The sequence below is a fragment of the Falco peregrinus genome, chromosome 6, assembly GCF_023634155.1.
Source record: "Falco peregrinus isolate bFalPer1 chromosome 6, bFalPer1.pri, whole genome shotgun sequence".
Lineage (NCBI taxonomy): Eukaryota > Metazoa > Chordata > Aves > Falconiformes > Falconidae > Falco > Falco peregrinus.
The window spans coordinates 63789206-63809351 of NC_073726.1; the positions used below are offsets into that span (position 1 = coordinate 63789206).

At 37.5% G+C, this 20146-nt stretch overlaps 1 protein-coding gene across 10 annotated transcripts in view; it reads right to left on the reverse strand.

The window, feature by feature from the left end:
• The window catches only part of SPIC (Spi-C transcription factor), a 28189-nt gene extending 8266 nt beyond the window's left edge, over positions 1-19923 (reverse strand). The window contains exons 1-6 of one of the 10 annotated variants that reach the window (XM_055807659.1): positions 19775-19916; positions 4143-4210; positions 2370-2458; positions 1286-1375; positions 875-901; positions 162-255 (exon numbers count right to left, since the gene is read on the reverse strand). In XM_055807659.1, coding sequence (XP_055663634.1) covers positions 162-255; positions 875-877 — 97 coding nt within the window. In that variant the 5' untranslated portion in view covers positions 878-901; positions 1286-1375; positions 2370-2458; positions 4143-4210; positions 19775-19916. Of the gene's footprint in view, positions 1-161; positions 283-874; positions 902-1285; positions 1376-2369; positions 5949-19774 lie in introns of those variants that run through there. The other 9 variants (XM_055807655.1, XM_055807660.1, XM_055807656.1 and 6 more) reach the window with 9 other exon arrangements.
• Positions 19924-20146: the final 223 nt, after the last annotated feature.

Sequence of the window (20146 nt, forward strand, 5' to 3'; positions counted from 1 at the left end):
GGGTGGAAACCCTCCAAATATTCTTCCCCCTTTCCATCCTCCCAACATAACCCTCTGCTGTCCATTATTCCACCTCTGGGAATCCCACCTACATACTTCAAGATGTAGTTTCCTGTAAAAATAAAAAGTGGTAAATGAAATGGAATAACGGTCTTCTTTACCTGTTGAATACTGCATTTGTCTGTCAGAGTGCTGCTGCAGTACTTCTAGCGCATCCTCGAAAGCCTGGCCCAGTACGTCTTGGTCAGGAAAACTCTGCAAGAACATTTTTCTGTCAGGAGCCAGAAAAGATCAGGCTGGTTCTTTCAACATTGTCAGTCGGAAAATTCCAAATCAATACAGTCATGACATAGAATATACATCCTTCTGGAATATGTATTTTTCAGACACTGAGGCATTACCATAATAGTTTACTATTATGAGAAAGTTCTCGCTCCTTTGAGAAGTCTCTTTGAGGTCGTAGGACAACTCACACGGGTAACATTACTCACTTGTGCAAATGTTTCCAGGTTCGTTTCCTTAATTTGCAGCAGAAGTTTACATAAAGGGTGTTACTGCTATTAGAGTGTTTTATAGTATGTAATACAGAGGTACATATCACTTGTGTAACATGATTTATGAAGCCAAAGTTATCATTCATTGACATGACATGAAATTATTATGCACAAGTTATGAAGTGGTTATGCAGGGAAAATGCTATACTATGCCAGTATAGGAAACCAAGTGTGGGCTTTCAGAAAACTGCTCCTTATAATTTTGGAACGTCTTGTTCTAAAAAGCTAAAAATCCCCCCAAATCTGAGTTTGACTTGAGTTTTCTGTAGCATGTTTGAAGTACTCAATAGTGAAAGAGAATAAAGGCAGTGTAGACTTACCATTATTTAGATAACAAAACTTGAATCCTGTTTAAAATAAAGAGTATTTTAAAAATTGTATGTTTCAAAATAAACAGTAACTCTCTCATTATAAATAAAATTAACTAAATGAAATAACTCTATTATTTCCAGCGATGAGATCAAACATATTTAATAACAGAGTTAAAAGTAATTTAAGATTAGAAAGTGGTATTTTAATGAAATTCAATACTTGCAACATTGTATTTTGTTTTTTTAAATTCATGCTTTTTTCATTACCGTGGTGTCCAGTTTCATTAATACTGTAACTTTTATATTATTATCCACATAATTGTAAACACATTTTTTAAAGACATTATGAACTGAAAATGTGTTATTGCTGATATTCAGCCTAATTAGCACAAGTACTAATTTTGCAAATAAAATACTGACCTGAATTAAACACAAGAGTTTAAGCCCCTTTGGTTTGCAGACCCAGTTGAAACAACTCAGGGTGTTTTCATAATGCAGATCAGACTATGGCTGTATATGAATATATATAAGCTCTCCGACTAATTGTGAGTTCCAGAAGCAAATTTGATTGTTAATAAACAGTGAAAATTGACAGACTTTCAGCTAGTTTAACGTGGATTATACTTTACATACAACATTACTCAGAAACAATTCCTTAGTACTTCCTTTTTATTTATATTTATTAGTTTACAATAATCAGGTTTTGTTGCCTTGCATGTTTTTTTCCTGTTCTCATTTACATTATTATGTCAAAATTGTAAATATAATAATCAATGTATCAGTATTTTACTTATTAAATGTTTACAATCTCTTGAAAATACTGGACATTTTGGCAGTGATTTCAGCAGATGTGAGATCGCTTTCTGTGTGGATGCTTTAATATGTAGAGGAGAGACATGACACATAAATATACATGAGGAGGAATTTTATCCAGGACTAACCATGAATGTGCTAACCTGGTAATTACACCTCAGCTAAGTATGTTAAAAAGTACTGTCAAAATTTGTAAGTTTATTTAAATCTTGATGACCAAAAGTATATGGTGAAATCCTGGTGATTCAGTAAACTGAACTTACTGAAGTTGATGGGATTTTTCTCTTGGACTCCAGTGCAGCAAGTACATCAATAAACTGATCTAATTTTATTCTAAAATCAGAATGAGCCACATTAATCCTTTAGGTGCAATGGTGGCCACAGATTCTTGGGGTATAGAGCTATAGAAATTAAAGATATGCATCTCCTTTGTAGAGATCCTTGTATAGTGTTCCCCTAATTTTAAATAATTCACTTTCCTTTGTCTAGCTCCAGGTTCCAAACTACTACTTCGTAACCTTGATGGCACATCTGCAGTCACTGATGATGCCTTTCAAAGACTAAAATGTGCAAGTATTGGCAAGGTACTGTTGAACGGTCATACCATTTACACAGCTGAAATCATACTCCCAGAAAAAAAAAAAAAAAAGTCACACTTTAAATAAGTTAAAACAAAAGTCTGTACACTTACCTAGAATTTCAGCTCCACATGCAAGTCAAGAATCTGTCTGGTTTCATAAATAAAGACTGAGCTCCCACAGCAATAGGCTCTCAAAGGGGCTGCATTAAATAGCTGATTTTAGGGAAGTGTTTGGGCTAGGGTTTTTTTGAGAATAAAGGTATAGTAAACTGCTAGCATGGCCCTTCATTCTGCACAAAAGAGGGTGATTTATACCGACGTAAAATAAAATTAAATGTTTTAACTGGTTTCAAGAACATGCAGTTTCTAAGCCCTGGGAGAGATTCCTTTTATCTGTGGCACATCCTAACAAATCTGTCACTGGTATGGTATGTCTACAGCAAAAACCTACAACCTTCATCTGTCCCATGTAGACTGCAGTGGATTTTGAGATTTCATCTGAACCTCCTGCTTAGCTCAGTGTAAGAAACAGACCAAACTAGACCTCAAAATCAGAGTTTCAGGGAATTTCACAACTTTGCTTCAAAGCTCATGTTTGTAGCCCAGGCCCAGCTCTAAAGATTTACTAAAGCATTCAGTACAGATTCAGACAAGCTGTGGCTGCTGATTTGCCACACGCTTTCTGAGCAGCTACAAGCCATGATGTTGTATCCTACAGGGTGAGAACTCTGTGTTTTTCAGTATAAAACTTATTGCTGACATAATCTATCCTGTGCCATAGCTCCTTGCAGCCAAGTCTTTCAGAGGCACATTTTATGAAATTTCCTCAGCATTTGCCATGAAACTGCTGTAAAATACTCGTCACTTCTTACAGTGAAGAACCATAGTCAAGAACTAGCCTGGCTATGAATGCTGAGTGGAAGCAATTTGAAGACAATGTTAACATCAACCGTTTCTGCTCGTTTCAGATGCAAGCTGCCTTTCAAAAATTTGCACCACAAAGTTTCAGAATATCTTTTTAGTGAAAAATATGAATATATGTATGTGGTTTTTTAACTACTAGTTCCATTTTGTAGCACTTCTCTGGCGTGACTTGGCTTTAAGAGCAACTGTGCTCTTAAACACCAAATTGTGATTCAGTGCTGGATTTCAGGCCAAAATAGGATTGCACAATTATCTTCCTTTGCACATACAGTTAACTTTACTGGGCAACATGGAAAAGCATAGATTTCATGCTTCAGTTCTTTCCTGAAGTAGAAGTATATATTGGATTTAAAATTATGAATGAATTTAAAGATTCGTCCTGGGTTCCTCCCCTGTAAATGATGTCCTAATAGGCCCTCTGATGATGCAATCTGATGTGCCTAGTCCTACACCTCTGTTTGAAGCTGGGCAGTTACTGTTCTGGCGTCCTGTGCTCCCCATCATTCTGATCATAAAACTGTGGGGGTGGCCCCTGCAGAGGAGGTCAGGGCTGTCCTGTGCTGGTCACAGCCAATTTCAGCTGGCTCTGCAACGGACCCACCATGTGCCAAAGTGGAACCCATCAGCCACATGTGCGGTGCCTCTGTGAAGACATACTGAAGAAAAGGCAGAAAATGCCAAAGAGGAGGAGACAAACCTGGGAGGGAACACCAGAGGGGACAAGGAGGGAACAAGAGAACAAGGATAGAAACAAGGGAATGAGGGGACAAGGTCAGAGGAGTTGGAGGTGCTCCATGACTGAGCAGGCACACCCCCAAAGGGACTGTGAACCACAGAGGGGCCATGCCGGAGCAGAAACAGTAAGAAGGAAACAGCAGTGAAAGAAAAGGGTGAGAAACGAGAGGCAGAAAGAAACCACTCTGTCCTGACCCCAACCCCCTGTGCCACTCATCACCTCACCAAAGGGACTGGGTGTAACCTGTGGAGATAACAAGAGGGGAGGAGCTGTGTCTGGAGTGCAGTTGAGCCTGGGAAAGAGGAAGGAAAGATATTTTAATGTTTGTCTTCTTTGCTTCCCAACATCCGAATCAGCAACTAAATATATTATGGCAATAAGTTATGTTAAATTCCCAAAGTTTGTGAGCAGTTGTGTGGGTGTGTGGCTGCTTGGGACCAACATACCCCAGTAGTAAAAAAGGGTGAAGGTCGAGAGATTAAAGCTAATGGTTTTAACACCATTAAAATGATCAATCTTCCTAAATCTAATTGCTCAATCAGAATATTCTCATTTCAAATAAGAGGCAATAAGATAGGCCCGCAAAAGGTTGCAAAGGAAATGGGAAGGTACCATATGTAGCACAAACACACAACATAAAACCAAGAGCAAATGCTGTCTTACAGGGTGGATTTAAACTCTGTAACCCATTTGTATATTGCATCTTTGGCCCATCACAAGCTCAGAGCGAGGGCCCAGGCTACCTTCCTGGGAAACCTGTAAGGGTTCAGCAGAGGCAGAGTAAGCTAACTGAGGACTGAGTGTCAGCTAACACTGACTGCTCACTCCTCAACAAATCATAGTACACCCAAGGCAGGCAGCATGTTGGCCTCTACCAAGAAATGTTATTACAGAAAAAAGCCTGCTTTGATTTTTGCATTGGATGGGAAGAGGGATTCCAGATACAAGCCTGAGAAAGAAAGCTTACTATTCACATTTTAATATCTCAAACAATTGATGTGCCTGATAACAGAACTTGAATATCAGTTAGAAACCACAACATCAAGCTCTTCTTATTCCTTCATGTTTTAAAAATAAATTTCAACAACAGATCGATTGTTTAAGCTTCAGAACTTTCATCCTTGCTTGGCAGTCAAAGCTAGTTCATTGTAATGGTACAGAAGAAGCATTTTCACCTCTCTGAATAAAAACCCAGACCTAAATAATGCATTACAGCACTTGTCAGAGGGCTTGAGAAAGCCTAAAGACTCATTCATGAGGCATTGTTCAAATGTAGAATAAATAACAGCCTCTTCCTTCCTAAAGGAATGTAAAACTTGAAATGGCAAGTTTTCTCACCAGGCATTTTTAGATTTCTCAGATTTCTTTCAATGTCAGACAATTTGTAACTGCCCAAATAGCACAGATAGGCCACTAACAATAGAAGGCACTTCACAGAAAAAAACCAACTTGTTGTAGAAATGATTCTGTCATGGGGAGTCATTTGCCCATGCATAACAGACTGCCTACCAGCTCAACAGTATCCAGAAATCAGAAGCTGTTGAATGTGACAGCCACAGAGAGCTTCTGTGCTTACATACTTGTTCTGGCCTTTGGCAGACCCCTTTGCCACCCCTTTTCTGGCCATACAGCTCTGCAATAATCTTTGTCCTAAATCTTCATAGGTGTAGGTTAACAATAATTACAGAACCATAGACACTGTCCTCCTGAAAGTGAAAGGGTTGAGAGATCACATGCCTGTGCTCACCCCCTGAGCCTAATCATGTTGACCAGTGAACTTTCAAATCTCTGCCATTATGGTGCTTCTCATCCACTCTGTTCAAGGTTCAAAAGAAACTGGGAAGATTCTTGCAGCAAGGATGCAGCCTTTTCTCTACACACACAAAAACAGGGTTCAGCACACAGAGAGCTCTCTTCTTTTAAATGTAGAGTGCAGTGATAATCCAGGCGTGAGCGTTTTGCAGTAAGAAGTCTGCAGTCTGAACTTCAAATTAGTGGGCTCACAAAATGCCTGAATTCACATTCCCAGCCCTGGAATACAACAAAACTCTCCTTAAAAAACATCCCAAACATCAAACAAACACAAAAAGGAAATAGATACTGCTTGGTACTAGCCTAAATACTATTGTTTACCATGATTTTTGCCAGATAATTTAATGTAGAGTACATACAGAAAAAAATCTGAGAGGAACATAAAAACCAAAAACACAGTTATGGCATCGTATCAATTATAGCATTGTATCATACAAGCAAATCAGATGTTGAAACTGGATCTGATGATTCCATTTGTGTTGGGGGACTTTAGTCTACTCATTTCAACAAACATGATTGTTTATTCAGATACCAGAAGATGAGGATATATCATAAGTTAAAACTTTTTACTTGCTTTACAAAACATTCTACAAATAGCAAACTCTCTGAAATAAAAAATATAGGTTTTATTGTAATTGGTAGTGTTAGTATTAGTTACTTAGCTGGCAGAAATTGGTATAGAGCCACCAAAGCCAAAGGATCACTGATATTTTCTACAAACAGAGGTTCTGGCTTATAGTTGACACTAGTATTATTTTCAGTACAGTAAGGGGAAACATGCTGTGCCAGCACTTCTGTTGCATATTCTTCCCTGACTTCCTGATTTGTTTTAATTCTTTGGCTACCTTATAAAGCATTACAGTTGGTTAAACAGAAAAAGTGGCATTTTTACAGGGCAATGTTTTTTCAAAAAGAGCTTTTTCCAACCATTACCTCCAAATACATCTTAAGTATGAAGCTTTTTCTTTTCTTAGGAAAGAAAAAAGATACTGAAAATGGCTTAGGAAGTGAATTTGAAGCCTAAAATGAGAGATTATTTCAGACTCATTTCCTTACCTTTGAATATCACATTGGGTTTCCCATCTGAGATTCCTATTTTAAATTTTAATATTGCTTTAGGATATTTTGCTTTTTAAACGCTTTAATCCTTTTAGAGTTAATAGTATTCTGCAATTCAAAGGTCCAAAGAAAAAACCTCTTGATATTTCTTAAGAAGATACTCTCTACTTTCAGACTATTTCAGAATTAAATATGATTATCTTAATGTAAAGGACATAAATGGAACCACTGATGTTTGAATCTTAATGCTTTTCTGCTTTAAGAACTTATGATCCAACCTTAAAATAAACATTTACTTGGCTAATTTTACATCTGTAACATATTCGACTTAGAACCATTGAATAATTACAGCCATAAAATTAGGTATTTGGATAAATCATTGCAGAGGTTAGGTCTAAACATGTGATTACCTATTTTGGGGCCTAAAAAGAGAAGTGGCGCATGTAGGCTGAACCTGCATGAGTGGACAGATGATCTCCCCCCACTTTACAACCAGACCCAATATATGGGTCCAGTTGTCCATGTCAGTAGGGCTTCTCAGGAAGCTTCTTCTTTGTCTCCATATAACCAAAGGAAGTGACTTTCTTCTGGGAAGCCCCGTGAAGACAGAAAACCAGAAACCACAACAGAAGCACAAGGAACTAATAACAAAAAGTGCATTGGGAAAAAAATACCCAACCCTGACTAAAAGAAGATTTTAAAGTGAAAGAGGATATAATTAATTCATGTATAGGTATAATGAATACTCCCTTGAATATTAGCATAGCTAAAACATCCAAAAGTCAATAATACTTCAGTGGAAAACTACCAGAGCAAGACAGGAAGAATAATAATAATATGGAAGTATTTAATAAAAACAGGAATGGGTAAAGACTGTCATTAAGAGGTGAGCTTGATAAAGGGTGAAAAAGTAAGTTTTTTACTTAAAGAGAAAGCATTTAGAAAGAAGAATGTGATATTTTAATAGACCTTAATGGTGAAACTGGGGAAGCCAAATAAGAACTAATAATTTTCCAAGTAATTGAGCTATTTGTGGAAGAAACATGCCTTCAGATTCAAGGGACATTTAGATCATTCAGGGTTAATTCAATAACCCATTTCAATCCCATTCCCCCTAAATCATAAAACTGAGGTTTGACAAATCCTTTTGAGCCTTTTGAACTCCAAAGAATGGAAGGAAGCAATTGTGTCTATTTTGGAAAAGCTGAAGAGTCAGGTATATAATAACTGCTATAGCATCTGCAGCCACATTACAACTTAGAAACCCTGCCTTTCTGCTGCACAGACTTATGGCCAGGTCAATAAAAAGCAGACATTATAATTTAGGTACTGAAATACGTAATCTTTAAGAGTCTCCAGAATGCAATATGTTACTCTCCTCTGAAGCTCTTGGAGGCAGTTTTGGATCTCAAAACTGAGTCAGCAGCCACAGCACCACGCAGGAAGTAAAAGCACTTTATCAGCTAGTAAGAAATAAGGTGTCTGAAATGCCAGCCCCTTCTTTTCTTTTAAAGTCCCACTGGGGAACAGGGCAGTGGTGTGCACACTAGCTGAACGATCGCAGCACCGCCCCAGACAGTAGTGATGTGGTTTCAAGAGTTTAACCTGATTTTCCCGACCATTCAAGAGGAAGCCCTGAACAGTAGACCTTTTTGTTAAATAAAGACTACAGCACTTCTTCACCTTGAAGCTGTGCCTTGGTAGGACATCTAGATTTGAATCTCCATTAACCATTGAAAAGACTGTTTCCAAATCTCACTTCCATAGCAAATGTTCACACCAATGGAACACACAACACTAGAAAGAGGCAGCTTTTACCCACATTTTAGAACAAAGTGTCTGAAATCATATTAGGTGAGAGACCTATTCATTAGCATTAGGAATGATTTAGAAACAGTTGCCAGCCTGGACAATGCAGGGGACCTCAGACAGGAAAAAGTTCAACATTTGGATCCTGGGCAACATTAGGAAGAAGAAAGGCACTGATCTAGTCGGAGTGGATCATTTCTAGATAGTCATGAAAGCAGCATTGCTTCTACAGCCTGGAAAAAAATAGAGGGGAGATGGCAGAGATCTATTAAATCAATATTAACTTAGAGAATATGAATAAAGATATATGAAAATCCTAATTCAGCCCTTGTATTAGAAGGGACACTAAAGGACACCACAGGACGTAAGTACACAATCAGCAAAGCATACTGTACTTTACACAACAAATTGTTAATTCACAGAAGATATCAGTTATGTACAGGATGTTGCAGAAACTAAGAAATAATAAATTTTCAAAAAGAAACTGGAGGAAAATCTACTCAGGGTTATTAAATATGGAGATATTTTCAAATTGCTTAAGCTACAAGTCTTTTGGAAATGCATATTCAAATAAAAATAAAAGCAGATTAATCACTGATAGCTATTATCAAGTCTCAGCATAGGTTGACTTTAAAGGACTTTAAAGGTTTTGGATACAATTATGATAGCTGCCACAAAACAGATGCAATTGGAAAAAAAGAAGGACAGAGATTTAAAGAAAAGGGAAAAGAAGGTCTTAGAAACTCTGTAGAAGATTAAAAAAAAATAAACTAAAAGACCTGTATCAGATGTATATGGAAGCAAACAGTATAAATGTAATGTAATCCTAATATATTTAAGACAAGATACATACTAGGTTCAGGCAGACAGACTATGTCAACATCTCTTCAAGGACCACATCTATAGTTGTTGAACAACAAGAAAAATCAACATGTATTATTAAGCAGGCCCTAAATTATCTTTAAATCCTCTGTAAATTACCAGCAATGGAAAGGTATGTCCATAACAAAAAGCACTGGAAGAAATTCATGGGGACAACCTGGGATTCCTGTCTATTGAGCTAGAGAATAGAAATAATGAGTGCACTATTAATGAAAATATTTATATTATATGTTATAAGAATACAACATGCTTTTTTTCATTGTAAGAATACAAGCTGACATTTACCTTAAATGAAATTCAGCACTCTATGGGATACTAGTATAAAGCCTATAAAGTGTCTGTATTTAATTTATAACTTCAAAATAAGCAGAAATCGTATGAAGCACTACAAAAGAAATAAAATTCAACTTTAAAATGGAGGGAAAACATTCTTAACAGAAATACGATTTTTCTGCATCACCTTTCATAGAAAATGTACAATTTCATCAGAAGACCAAGGACTAGAAAAGCAAACTGTATGTTGGCATTAACCTCCTGAAAACTGAAAAGAGAAATCAGTCTGGGCTTTCAACTAGAAGTTTAAATGTTCCATAGGAATTTTCCTCTAGCTATTTCTGCTGCAGGTACTTTTGTCTTAAATAACTATAAATAGGGTACCCTAACAGGCTGGCCTAAATTCCACAGTGTGCAACAGGAAGGTCAGCTGCCCTTCCCAGGCAGATGCATTGCAAAGTACATATGATCCTATTTTTTTATGAAGGCAAAGTGTGGGATCACATTTTGACATCATTCCCATGCAAGTTATTGCCATACTACATGACTGGTACCTCAAAGTGAAGCAAATGTGTAAGTATGCAACCACCAAAAGCATAGCGGTTTGACAAAATGCTCTGACAAAATGTCCACTTTCAGGGACAGACATCTACATTAAACCCCACCAGGGAGTTGGACACATGTTTCCTACACAGGTCTGAGATGGAAAAAGTAGAATAGCAAAGACTTGAAAGCAGGTCATCTGAAAGGAAGGAAACTATATGGTTAGGAAGAAGATAGGAATATATAGTTGTGAGAAGTAACCAGCTGATCTAGTTCAGTTGGAGACTTGAAAACATATCTGACCTTATAGTCAAATGCTCTGAATAACAGTCGTTAAAACACAAAAACTATTTAAAACCATTCTTGGTATTATAATTGTTATGTTATGAAAAAAAAACACCAAAAGCCCCAACACATTCTTTCTTTATTGAAGGAGTAGAATGAGGTCAGATTTCTGGCAGAATTCTAGATAAAAGAAATACATTTTAAGGAACTGCAGAGTGGTAAAAGAAATTCTTTAAAAATAGAATTTCTTTTGCTACCATACTCTGAAGGTGACTAAAAAACAGCTGTCCCAAATAATGGGGTTTTATGCTTTGATGAGGCAAACAGTTATGTGGGCATAAAGTGCTATGACTAGCAAATAAATGCTTCCTATATTATCAGGAAAGTGCTGAAGAAGCACTTAGGCTTTGGGGATTTTTACAAGCCGGTGTTAAAGAAATCCTGTATCTTGATGGTAGGGTAGCAGGCATATCAGTAAAATTGTTTCTTGGCTTGCGATCTTTTTTGAAAGAGAATTTTCTAAAGCTGGATGTGTTTTGGTTTTAAATTTCCAATAAAACTGTCTTTGCAATAGTTTCCATTTGGCCACACTCTTTTCAATTTCTTTTTGAGGTAAAAGAAATGGTAAAATCTAACAACTAACTTGTCTGTGAGGGTTTTTTTCCTACATTCCATTGGGTAAATGTCCAGAAAAGTGAAATGTAAGGTGAAAAGTTATCAGTTAAGATAAACAATTAGAAATGTTTTTCTGGCCATGTTGCCATTCCCACTTCTACTCATCAGCCACCAAAGCTCACAGAATCAAATGAATACATTACAGTTGAATTCCTTTAACAGGTACCTACAGCAGAAGGTGGCTAGATGCCTGCATTTTGAATTATCATTGAATTCAGCAAAGAGACAAGAGACCTGACAGTTACACCACACCTTATCCTTACATGTGTCCTGTAAGTATCTTCCATCGAATTCCCCCAACCCACACCTACACGGTCTCAGCAAGTCTAGCTCACTCAGGTTTTCTAGGATGTATCTGATAAAGGTAGATACAAAAGAATCATGAAAAAACATGATGGAAATTGACAAGTGGAATCACGGGTTTATAAGCTAAGGCTTCTGGTTGCCTGTTTTATGAAACAGTAATTAAGCCTGGTGGCCAGCTAACTGCTTAATTCAGTCATATACAGGAATCTAGAATAAAGATATGAAAGGTTTAATTTAAAGTGGCTTCTTTAAAGGTCACTTCAAAGATATTCAGAGCTAAGGACTCAGTTCTAGAAGACATTCAGATGTGGTATTAAACTCATGCCTAATCAGAAGCAAATTTTAACTTAAAACTAAGTATGTGCTTAACAGGCCCGGACAAGTTGAGTTCCTGGTACTGCATGGTAAGAGGTAATGCCTTGTGTTATAGCTCCCCAAAAAGATGTCAAACACCTTACAGAAACAAATATAAATAGCATTGCAGAGAAGGCAGCTTGCAAATTACATCATTAACACGATGCCTCAAGGGAAAACGAGAAACATTCCACATCAGTCTTCAAATCAAATAATATTTTTCACCTGTGTCTGCCATATTTTTCTCATTTTAAGCCAGGATCTCACCATTACCTGTGCAAAATATAACTCGGAGGCTTGAGCAACATTTAGATTCAGGGAATACAGAGCTTGCTCAGTTACATTAAGCACAACAGAAGCATTACATATTTCATACACACAAGCCTAAGAAATCAAACTTTACTCCATCACATGTCAGGGAGTGATAACTACATGGGGGATGACCTGTAATTCTTGCCTGCTCTCAAGGCTGATTCTAAATATATGTTGAGAAAGGTCCACAAATACAAATCATGATAAAAAAACCTGGGGAGATATATTTTTATGCCACTGTGTGCCTCATGTTGAAAATTCGTTTAATGGTGAAATGCATACCAGGAAACAGAACTGCTTTGTCCTTAAAAACATCTTTAGGACTGCTTAATTATGCTATCGATGAGACACTCACCAGCTACAGTGTGGTTTGTGCTGGGGACATGTTTTTTTTCTGTTCCATAAAAACTCATGAGAAAATAAGTAACATTGCAAACCACTGCTATTCTTCACCCATGCTGCATTAATTTTTATATTTCAGCATCTGAAGCTGGAGAACCCTGGGCAAGGGGATATGCTGTGCTCCTTCCCAGCTTCTTCCCAGACATGAGGCTCTGCATGTACACGCTTCCATCAGCACATGCTGTGAACAAGTACTGCAGGGGCAAATCCTGTAACTGGGGCTTTTTACCAGGATATGGTTGAGGAATAGCAGTGCAAGAACTGTCTTTTCCATGCTCTTTGAGATCAACTTTTTTTTTTTCCTACTGTGACATGGACAGCACTGAAGCTTCATGGGACAAGTAGCTGCTTGACTGGAATACAGACGCAGGAAGGGCTAAATTTGGGAGGAAGCAGTACCAGACTGCTATGCAAGACTCCAGGTGAGATGTAAGAAGGAAACTATGATTGGTGATTAGAAGAGCAGAAGATGCTGGCAAGTAAGACTGAGAGCTCTAGGCTGTTGCAGCTGGAAGGTGGTTGCAAAGACATTGGCTATGAACTCCAGTGTCCTTGATGGAGTGGTGGGAAGAGGTGCCAGAAAGAGATTTGACAAGGATTTGAGAAGAACCTATTTGGCAAAAAGATAAAATGAAGGCTAAGATTCATAAGAGAATCTGGACTAATTTTGTGGGACCTGGCTGAAGAGAGTAGGATTGGTGAGAAGCTTGGGCCAATGTGTCTTGAATTGAGGAGGACAAGAAGAATGGAAGCCAAAGACAGTGGAAAGGGAATACTGGCTTTTGAAAGATAGGAGAAGGAAGGAGCTTGAGGAATGGAGGGGGAAGGACCAATGTCTTCTTCCCACTCCAAAACTCCCAAAACTACAGTGAAGCCCAAGATTTCACCTGGACTCTTTAATGCTTCCCTGCTGTAGAAAGTATCTATGAAACTCTCCAGTGAAGCAGGAAGATGGCAACGTGCTACTGCCATTGGCTAAGCAGTTAACTCAAATGGTGGAGATGCGGGTGGCAGACTGAAGGGATTTTTTCATGCCAGGCTTTTTCCAAACATTATTTTTGTTAACTGAGGAATCTGAAAGCAGAGCATGGGGGAGCCTATTCCAGGAGAACGCAGAAGAGCTCCAAAGACTTCTCTCCATTCAACTCCTCCCTGGGTGTATATTTTAACATTTTCCTCTGAAGGACGTGACTTTTTTTAGTGCATGGATTAAATCTTGCTCTAATGGTGAACTGCGACTGTTCAGTAAATGAGACTGTAATTTGCTGAAACCCTGCTCCATCTGTTGCAGAAGTTATAAATTGTCTAGTGAATAAGGAAGAGAGAGGATGCTCTCAAAATTAAAGCAGCTGAATGCTACCCTGGAGAAGTGGGTTCTGACCCTGTCTCTACCACAGAGTTCCCAAATGATGCTAGGCAAGTCCCTTTGAACAAACTTTCACAGGTGGTCACTTACTGTATGTTCCTCATTTTTGGGATTTATGACTTGAGACCCCAGTATCAGATCTGCAGAAATGCTGAGCAGTACCAGCTGCAAGTGTAGTCACTGAGCACTGGTCTGAGCCCACAAACTGCCCACAAATGCTGAACTCTCTAAAACATGGGTTCTTAGGTATATCTTATACAGAAAATTAGTGGGTATTCTCTAATTTAATCTCATAGTGTCTTAATCTGTAAAGCAGGGATAATAAAATTATCTTCACATCACAATACACTTATAAATATCTTAATGCTTATATAGCATTCATATGCTGTAATAGGGGGGAAGAAAGAGGCTATCAATTCTCTCTTGAAAGCAACACATATCTGTGTAGTAAATAAGGCTTGGGGATGCAATCAGTATTGAAATCCTACTGGCTAATTAGCTGCTAAAAGAGCATAACCCTATGCATGCACTGAATGAAGGAAAGATTTTGTAACAGAAAGAGCTGGTGATCATGTCAAAATAGTACCACAACACATGTACACAGTGAGGGCAAATTAAAGTTGTACCAGTCAATTTTGCCACGTTGTAACTAACTTTTGATTCCTTTATTTGTAATCTTAATATTCTTTTAAAGGAGTTTTCACTGTGCACACAGACAGGAGGGCTGTGTTTTTACTAGTTTCTTACTTTAGAATATAATCTCATCTTCCTTTTTCAAAAAAATTATGGACTTCTAAAGGGACTTGATTCTTACCAGAAGGTGCTTTAACAGCAATAATATTTTTTCCCAAATGTTTTGAAGACTTTTGACTCAGATAAAAGTATTCTTACAAAATGTTAACAAAAATGTAACAAGATAAAAATTTCTTCCCCTCATTTCTCATATTCTCAGTGTTCATCTCTATTTTAAAAATTACCAAATTAATAAAAGCTCAGCTTGATTACTGGCACAAAGCACATACAGCATACCTCAGAATGTTGTGGGAAGGGAAATCTCTGGAAGTGTTTACAGGTCAGAGATGACAAAGATATTGCTAGTACTCCGTTTGTGAAAGTATCTGGGTTGAGCTTGTAAATAAATTTCCAAGCAATGTCAGCCTCAGCAGCATCATATAAGCAATTAGGATTACTAAATGGCCTCTGTCTTTGTACAGACTCCAGCTAGTTATGAGGTGCATTTCAGACTCCAGCTAGTTATGAGGTGCATTTAGAGCTTGAGATGTGTCTGTGGCTAAGAATTCTGCCAGAGCTCTGATACGCCTGCTCTCCTCATTTCATGGTTTCATTCATTTTCTAGCTGTCCATGGTCTTCTAACACAAACATAACACGAAGATCTTGATATGTGTAGTGCAAAAATAAACCGTTTATATACTGATGGGGAAAGAGAGACATCAGGTCTGTTTTTATAAGTTAAATTTATAAGTGAAATTAAAAACAGGAAAAGAATATGCTTATATTTTCTCCTGTGCATCATTTCAAAGTAATCAGATTGTCTCTTGTCCAGTACTATTTGCCTACAGTTAAATATTAAGCATCAGTGATAATAAATCCTACAAGTGGCCTTTTAGACCTCTTTTTAGACCTGTTTCATGCTACAAAGACTTGATGAAAAACCGTTTGCTTGTGAAAATGACATAGACCAGTAATAACTTGGGAACTGAAAGGTAGCAAACGAAAGGAAAATAAGAAAAAAAATATCTCATCAGCTTTGACTAAAATAATCTCTGTTGCAAGTATGGAATTCCCATGAGAATGCTAGGAAACAATTGTAGATCTACTTTTAGAAGACTTATATGACTCAGCATAATGTTTATTATGAATAAGTTCCTCTTTTTTTAATAGAACTTGAAACTTGCTAACATATAGTAGCACCATTCTTGCAGAACAAAAGCAGTATTTCCACATCCTACGTTTCAGCAGACATACTAGTTTAATTCTAAAACTCTTTTGAAGAAGATGTAAATGTGATCATTACACAAAAATACACAGAATGTTTTTTTATACAGAAATAATAAGGTACTACATAGTTAGATTGTCCTTGTGTGGCACGAGGGAGAACAAGGCTAAAAGCAATTCAGCTGATAAACATGCTTGTTCTGTGTCGATGTGGAACATTTGGCTTGCACAGATCAACCACAGATAATCCAGATTAGCCATCCTGTTTTGCTAGTTGGAATGAATACCTGGGCAAAAAGTGTATCACATGGGTCATCTGACAAAAGAACTGAAGGTGCAGCAGACTTCTCTGAAATTATGCTTTTTTCTACACCAGAAGTAAACTGTGTTATAGAGCATATTGTCTTTGGTCCTACTGGAAGAACTTTTCTGCAGAATACCCTTTATCTGATTAATATCTCTGAATACATTCTCATGTCGATGCTTCATTTCCAGTTAAGCTATACATGCTAAATATTATGTGTAATTTAGGTCTCCCTTTACCTGGTATCTGTTTTAGTTGGGATTCTAGACAGCTGTTTAAGATAGTATGATTATGTTATTTATACACCTTAGCATACTATTGCAAGAAGCTTTTGAAAGCACTGATTGTTGCTCACTTTTGATGAGAACCTTTGCTCCTCGCATCCCCTGTCACCATAAGTAGCTGCTACTGAGCTTGGAATCATTTCCCTGTGACATGTGTGACACACCACATGAACAATTGTGAACTTAGTTGATGCACACAAGAGGATTAAGTGAACTCACAGAAGAACAAGTCACAAGAAAACTTGAGAAAGTTTTCACTAAGACTAGGAAGCTTCAAAGGAAAGTAGGGTCTAGCAGCTGGAAAATAAAGTTAGAAGTTTCTAATTTCTTGCAAAGGTAGTTTTAATTTTTTTTTTTTATATTTGCTTGGGATATTTCCGATATGCACTTGACTGCCATCTTCAAAGGCTTTGGGCAGAATGCCTGAGAAACATACCAGTTCCTCTTGAAATGTATTGCCCTCTCGTACGGTGAAGTGATCCTGTTTTTTCCTTGGTGTGTTCAGAGGCTACGGGTCTTAAATTTGTTGCAAAGTGCTGAAGAGTTTTCTAGGGCTCAGGGTGTCTGTCGACTATGCTGTGGACTTTTCTGAATTGGATATCTAAAAAATTAGTTGCTCATTATTGTGAGTAACTAGAGTTGATGATGTATTTGATCCCTTCTGTGCTGTGTTCCAAACTGGTTTGATGTTATAAAAATACCAATAATCTAGCCATAAAATAGCAAGTGCTTTTCAAACTACTATGTGCAGACATAGAATTTTCATTCATAAGTATTGCATGCTGTCATAAACATACCTTTTCATACTGCTGGTGGAGACTGAGCAGAGGTAAGTCCTTATCAATGGAATTCCATATTTTGTCTAACAGGATGAAACCCCATATGATAAGGCTAACTTCTGTATTGTTGCTTATCGCAGTGCAAAATGAAATGTGACATAGGGTTCAATAACTATTTTGGTTCCTTATAAATTACCTTTTTTTAACCATAAGAAACTGAAAAAGTACTGAGCTTTTAAAAAAACTTTTTGAACTGTTGGAACTGCTAATTTAAATGAATGTTAAGACAATCTTTGTGATATAAAGATAAGTGGTTTGGTGGGAACTCATACCTTAAAGAAAACAGAATTGCTATCCACTAGCTGTCAACAAGGAGGTCACTCCCATCAGAAAGTGAAACACTTAAAGGAGGAATTGCCAGGAATATTCAGATTCAGTATAGTAGGTACTATATAGTATAGTACATAATGTAGACAGTGGATAACATGGTGACAATGAAGGCAAAACTTCTGACACAACATAAGGCTTCTAGACTTTGGCCCTCTCTATTTGCATGTTTCAATAAACCTTTTTTGTTTTAGTTGGTTCCCCACCACCTTGCACAAGCTTCACCTTGAATTTCTATTCTAAATGAAGAGAAACAGAACACAAAAAACCTCAGCTGAAAACAATGGATTTGGTTTCTTTTCCTCTATCATAATCATGACACTTTCCCTGTTCTTTAAAGGTGTGACTTTGTGGTCCAAGATATCTTCACAGGTATAAAATGGTCACGGCAAGACATTTGGACAAAACCATACAGAGCCACTTCTTAAGGGTGTTCTGTATAGTTGTAGCCAGCATATATACTACCATCCACAGCTTCTTCATGGGTAAATCAAAACGCTGCTGCTCAGGTTATGACTCACTTGCTGCTTGTTTGAGGATAACTGTAGTATTAAAGGAATCATTAACCCTGTTAAGAAGTCCTGGAAGAGAGATGTGCTTCAGAGGCTTTAGGGCATGAAACTGAGAAGAACAAAAGCCTATGGTTTGCACAATAAACAGACATTTACACCTCCACCAAGTAACTAAAACTTCAACAGAATAAAACTAGAGGTATGCCAATGACAAATAACAACATCACTAACTATACTGTGAATTTTCAGCCAAAAATTATTTTTATTTTCAGAAGCAAGGCCACTTGAAAATTATTTATGCAACAACACAAACTACACAATACAAATTCTGGCATGTATCATTAGCCTGGCCTATTCTTATAAAATAGACAGTTTGTCCTATATCCTGTCCAGATTATACTGTTAGTATCTGAAAATAAGCCCAGTCCTGAAGCAACAGTAGAAAATGAGGATGTATCCTGCTCTTTGCAGAGGCTGTAAGATATCTGGGACAGCCAACAGCCCCACAGTCTGGTCCTATTCATGTACTGCACCAGATCTGAGTGGCCAGTTTCTTGCCTTTTGAGTTGTGGGTGCATGTATTATCTATTGGCTGGTTGATTTTTAGATTAGTGTGCCACTGGGAAACACGGGATTGTAGCTGTAAGCTTGATATGTTGTCAGCTAGTCCATATTTCAGAAATACAAATCATAAATTAAGAAATTAGGAGTAGTACATAGAAATAATATATAGCAAATACTAACTATTATAAAGACCAGTTGCAGACAAAGTTACCAAAAGTTTAGCCAAATGTTTAAAAGTAACCGTGCTGTCAGATCATCACTGGGGACATGAATAGCCCTCCAAGTGTGTGCTTAAATGTAGTCTGAGAGGCAATCAAAAACATTCACTAGCAAACACCATACTTCTAAGCTTCTGGGAGTCAGCAATGCAGCAGTATCGACCAGAAGGTGATGTTTCACCAGAGAAAATTCTTGCTCACAACTGGGTCTAAAATCTATCTTGTTCTGCTCATTTTCCTTACATCATCTTCCAGAATACACAACACAAAGCTAGGAGCTTCACCACACTAGTTAGGAGAAAGGCTAAAACAGCTGGATAGGGTGGGAAGTGAGGGAACTATGCACTATAACGATAATGGATGTTTTAAAGATGAGTACAAAAATTCACGGGAAAATAATTTAATTACTACATTTTGAAGATTGATGCATGCAAGATTATGAAATGATGTTGCAATTCAAATTAACAATCAACTGCTCCTAAAATTAAAGATATTAGTCTAATGACTGACACTTGAAAATTTACAGACTAAAGATTTCACAACACAATGTATCATCTGTTAGCATAGGTGGCTCGCTGAAACGGCAGTACCTGAAGTCCCACAATTATTAAAAATCCATGTGCTCTGAGTTCAGCAGCTGTTCAGAAACCATAGGAACGGCTTAAAGTGAGCTTATTACAGGGCCAACCCACAGAGCATTCATAAACTGTAGGTAGAATAGTGCATACGCAATTATGCTACAATGACATTTAAGAAAACAGTTCCAGCCTTACCTTTAGTTAGAGTATTTTGAGAGATGAAAAGGAGCCACTTGCTTATGTGTCCTTGATGTCTAACGTACCCCTTTCTTACATTGGAGGTACTTCATTTTACAAATGAAAACTGACTTTTCCATTAGCAGAAAATTCTTCTGAAGAACGAGAAAGTACAATTTTGCTTATATATAATTCACAGGTGGGGAAGTTCTATCAAATCAAAGAGGTACTTTTTTTCTTCCTGAGGAACATGCCACAAAACAAGCTACAAAAAACTTGCATGAGAAGGAATAAGCTATGATTTACTTTGGGTATGTGTTTGGGCATGGGAAGGTACTTAAATTCAAAGGCAGCTCTGCAAAGCTTCTCCCTGCATCAATCATTGCCTGT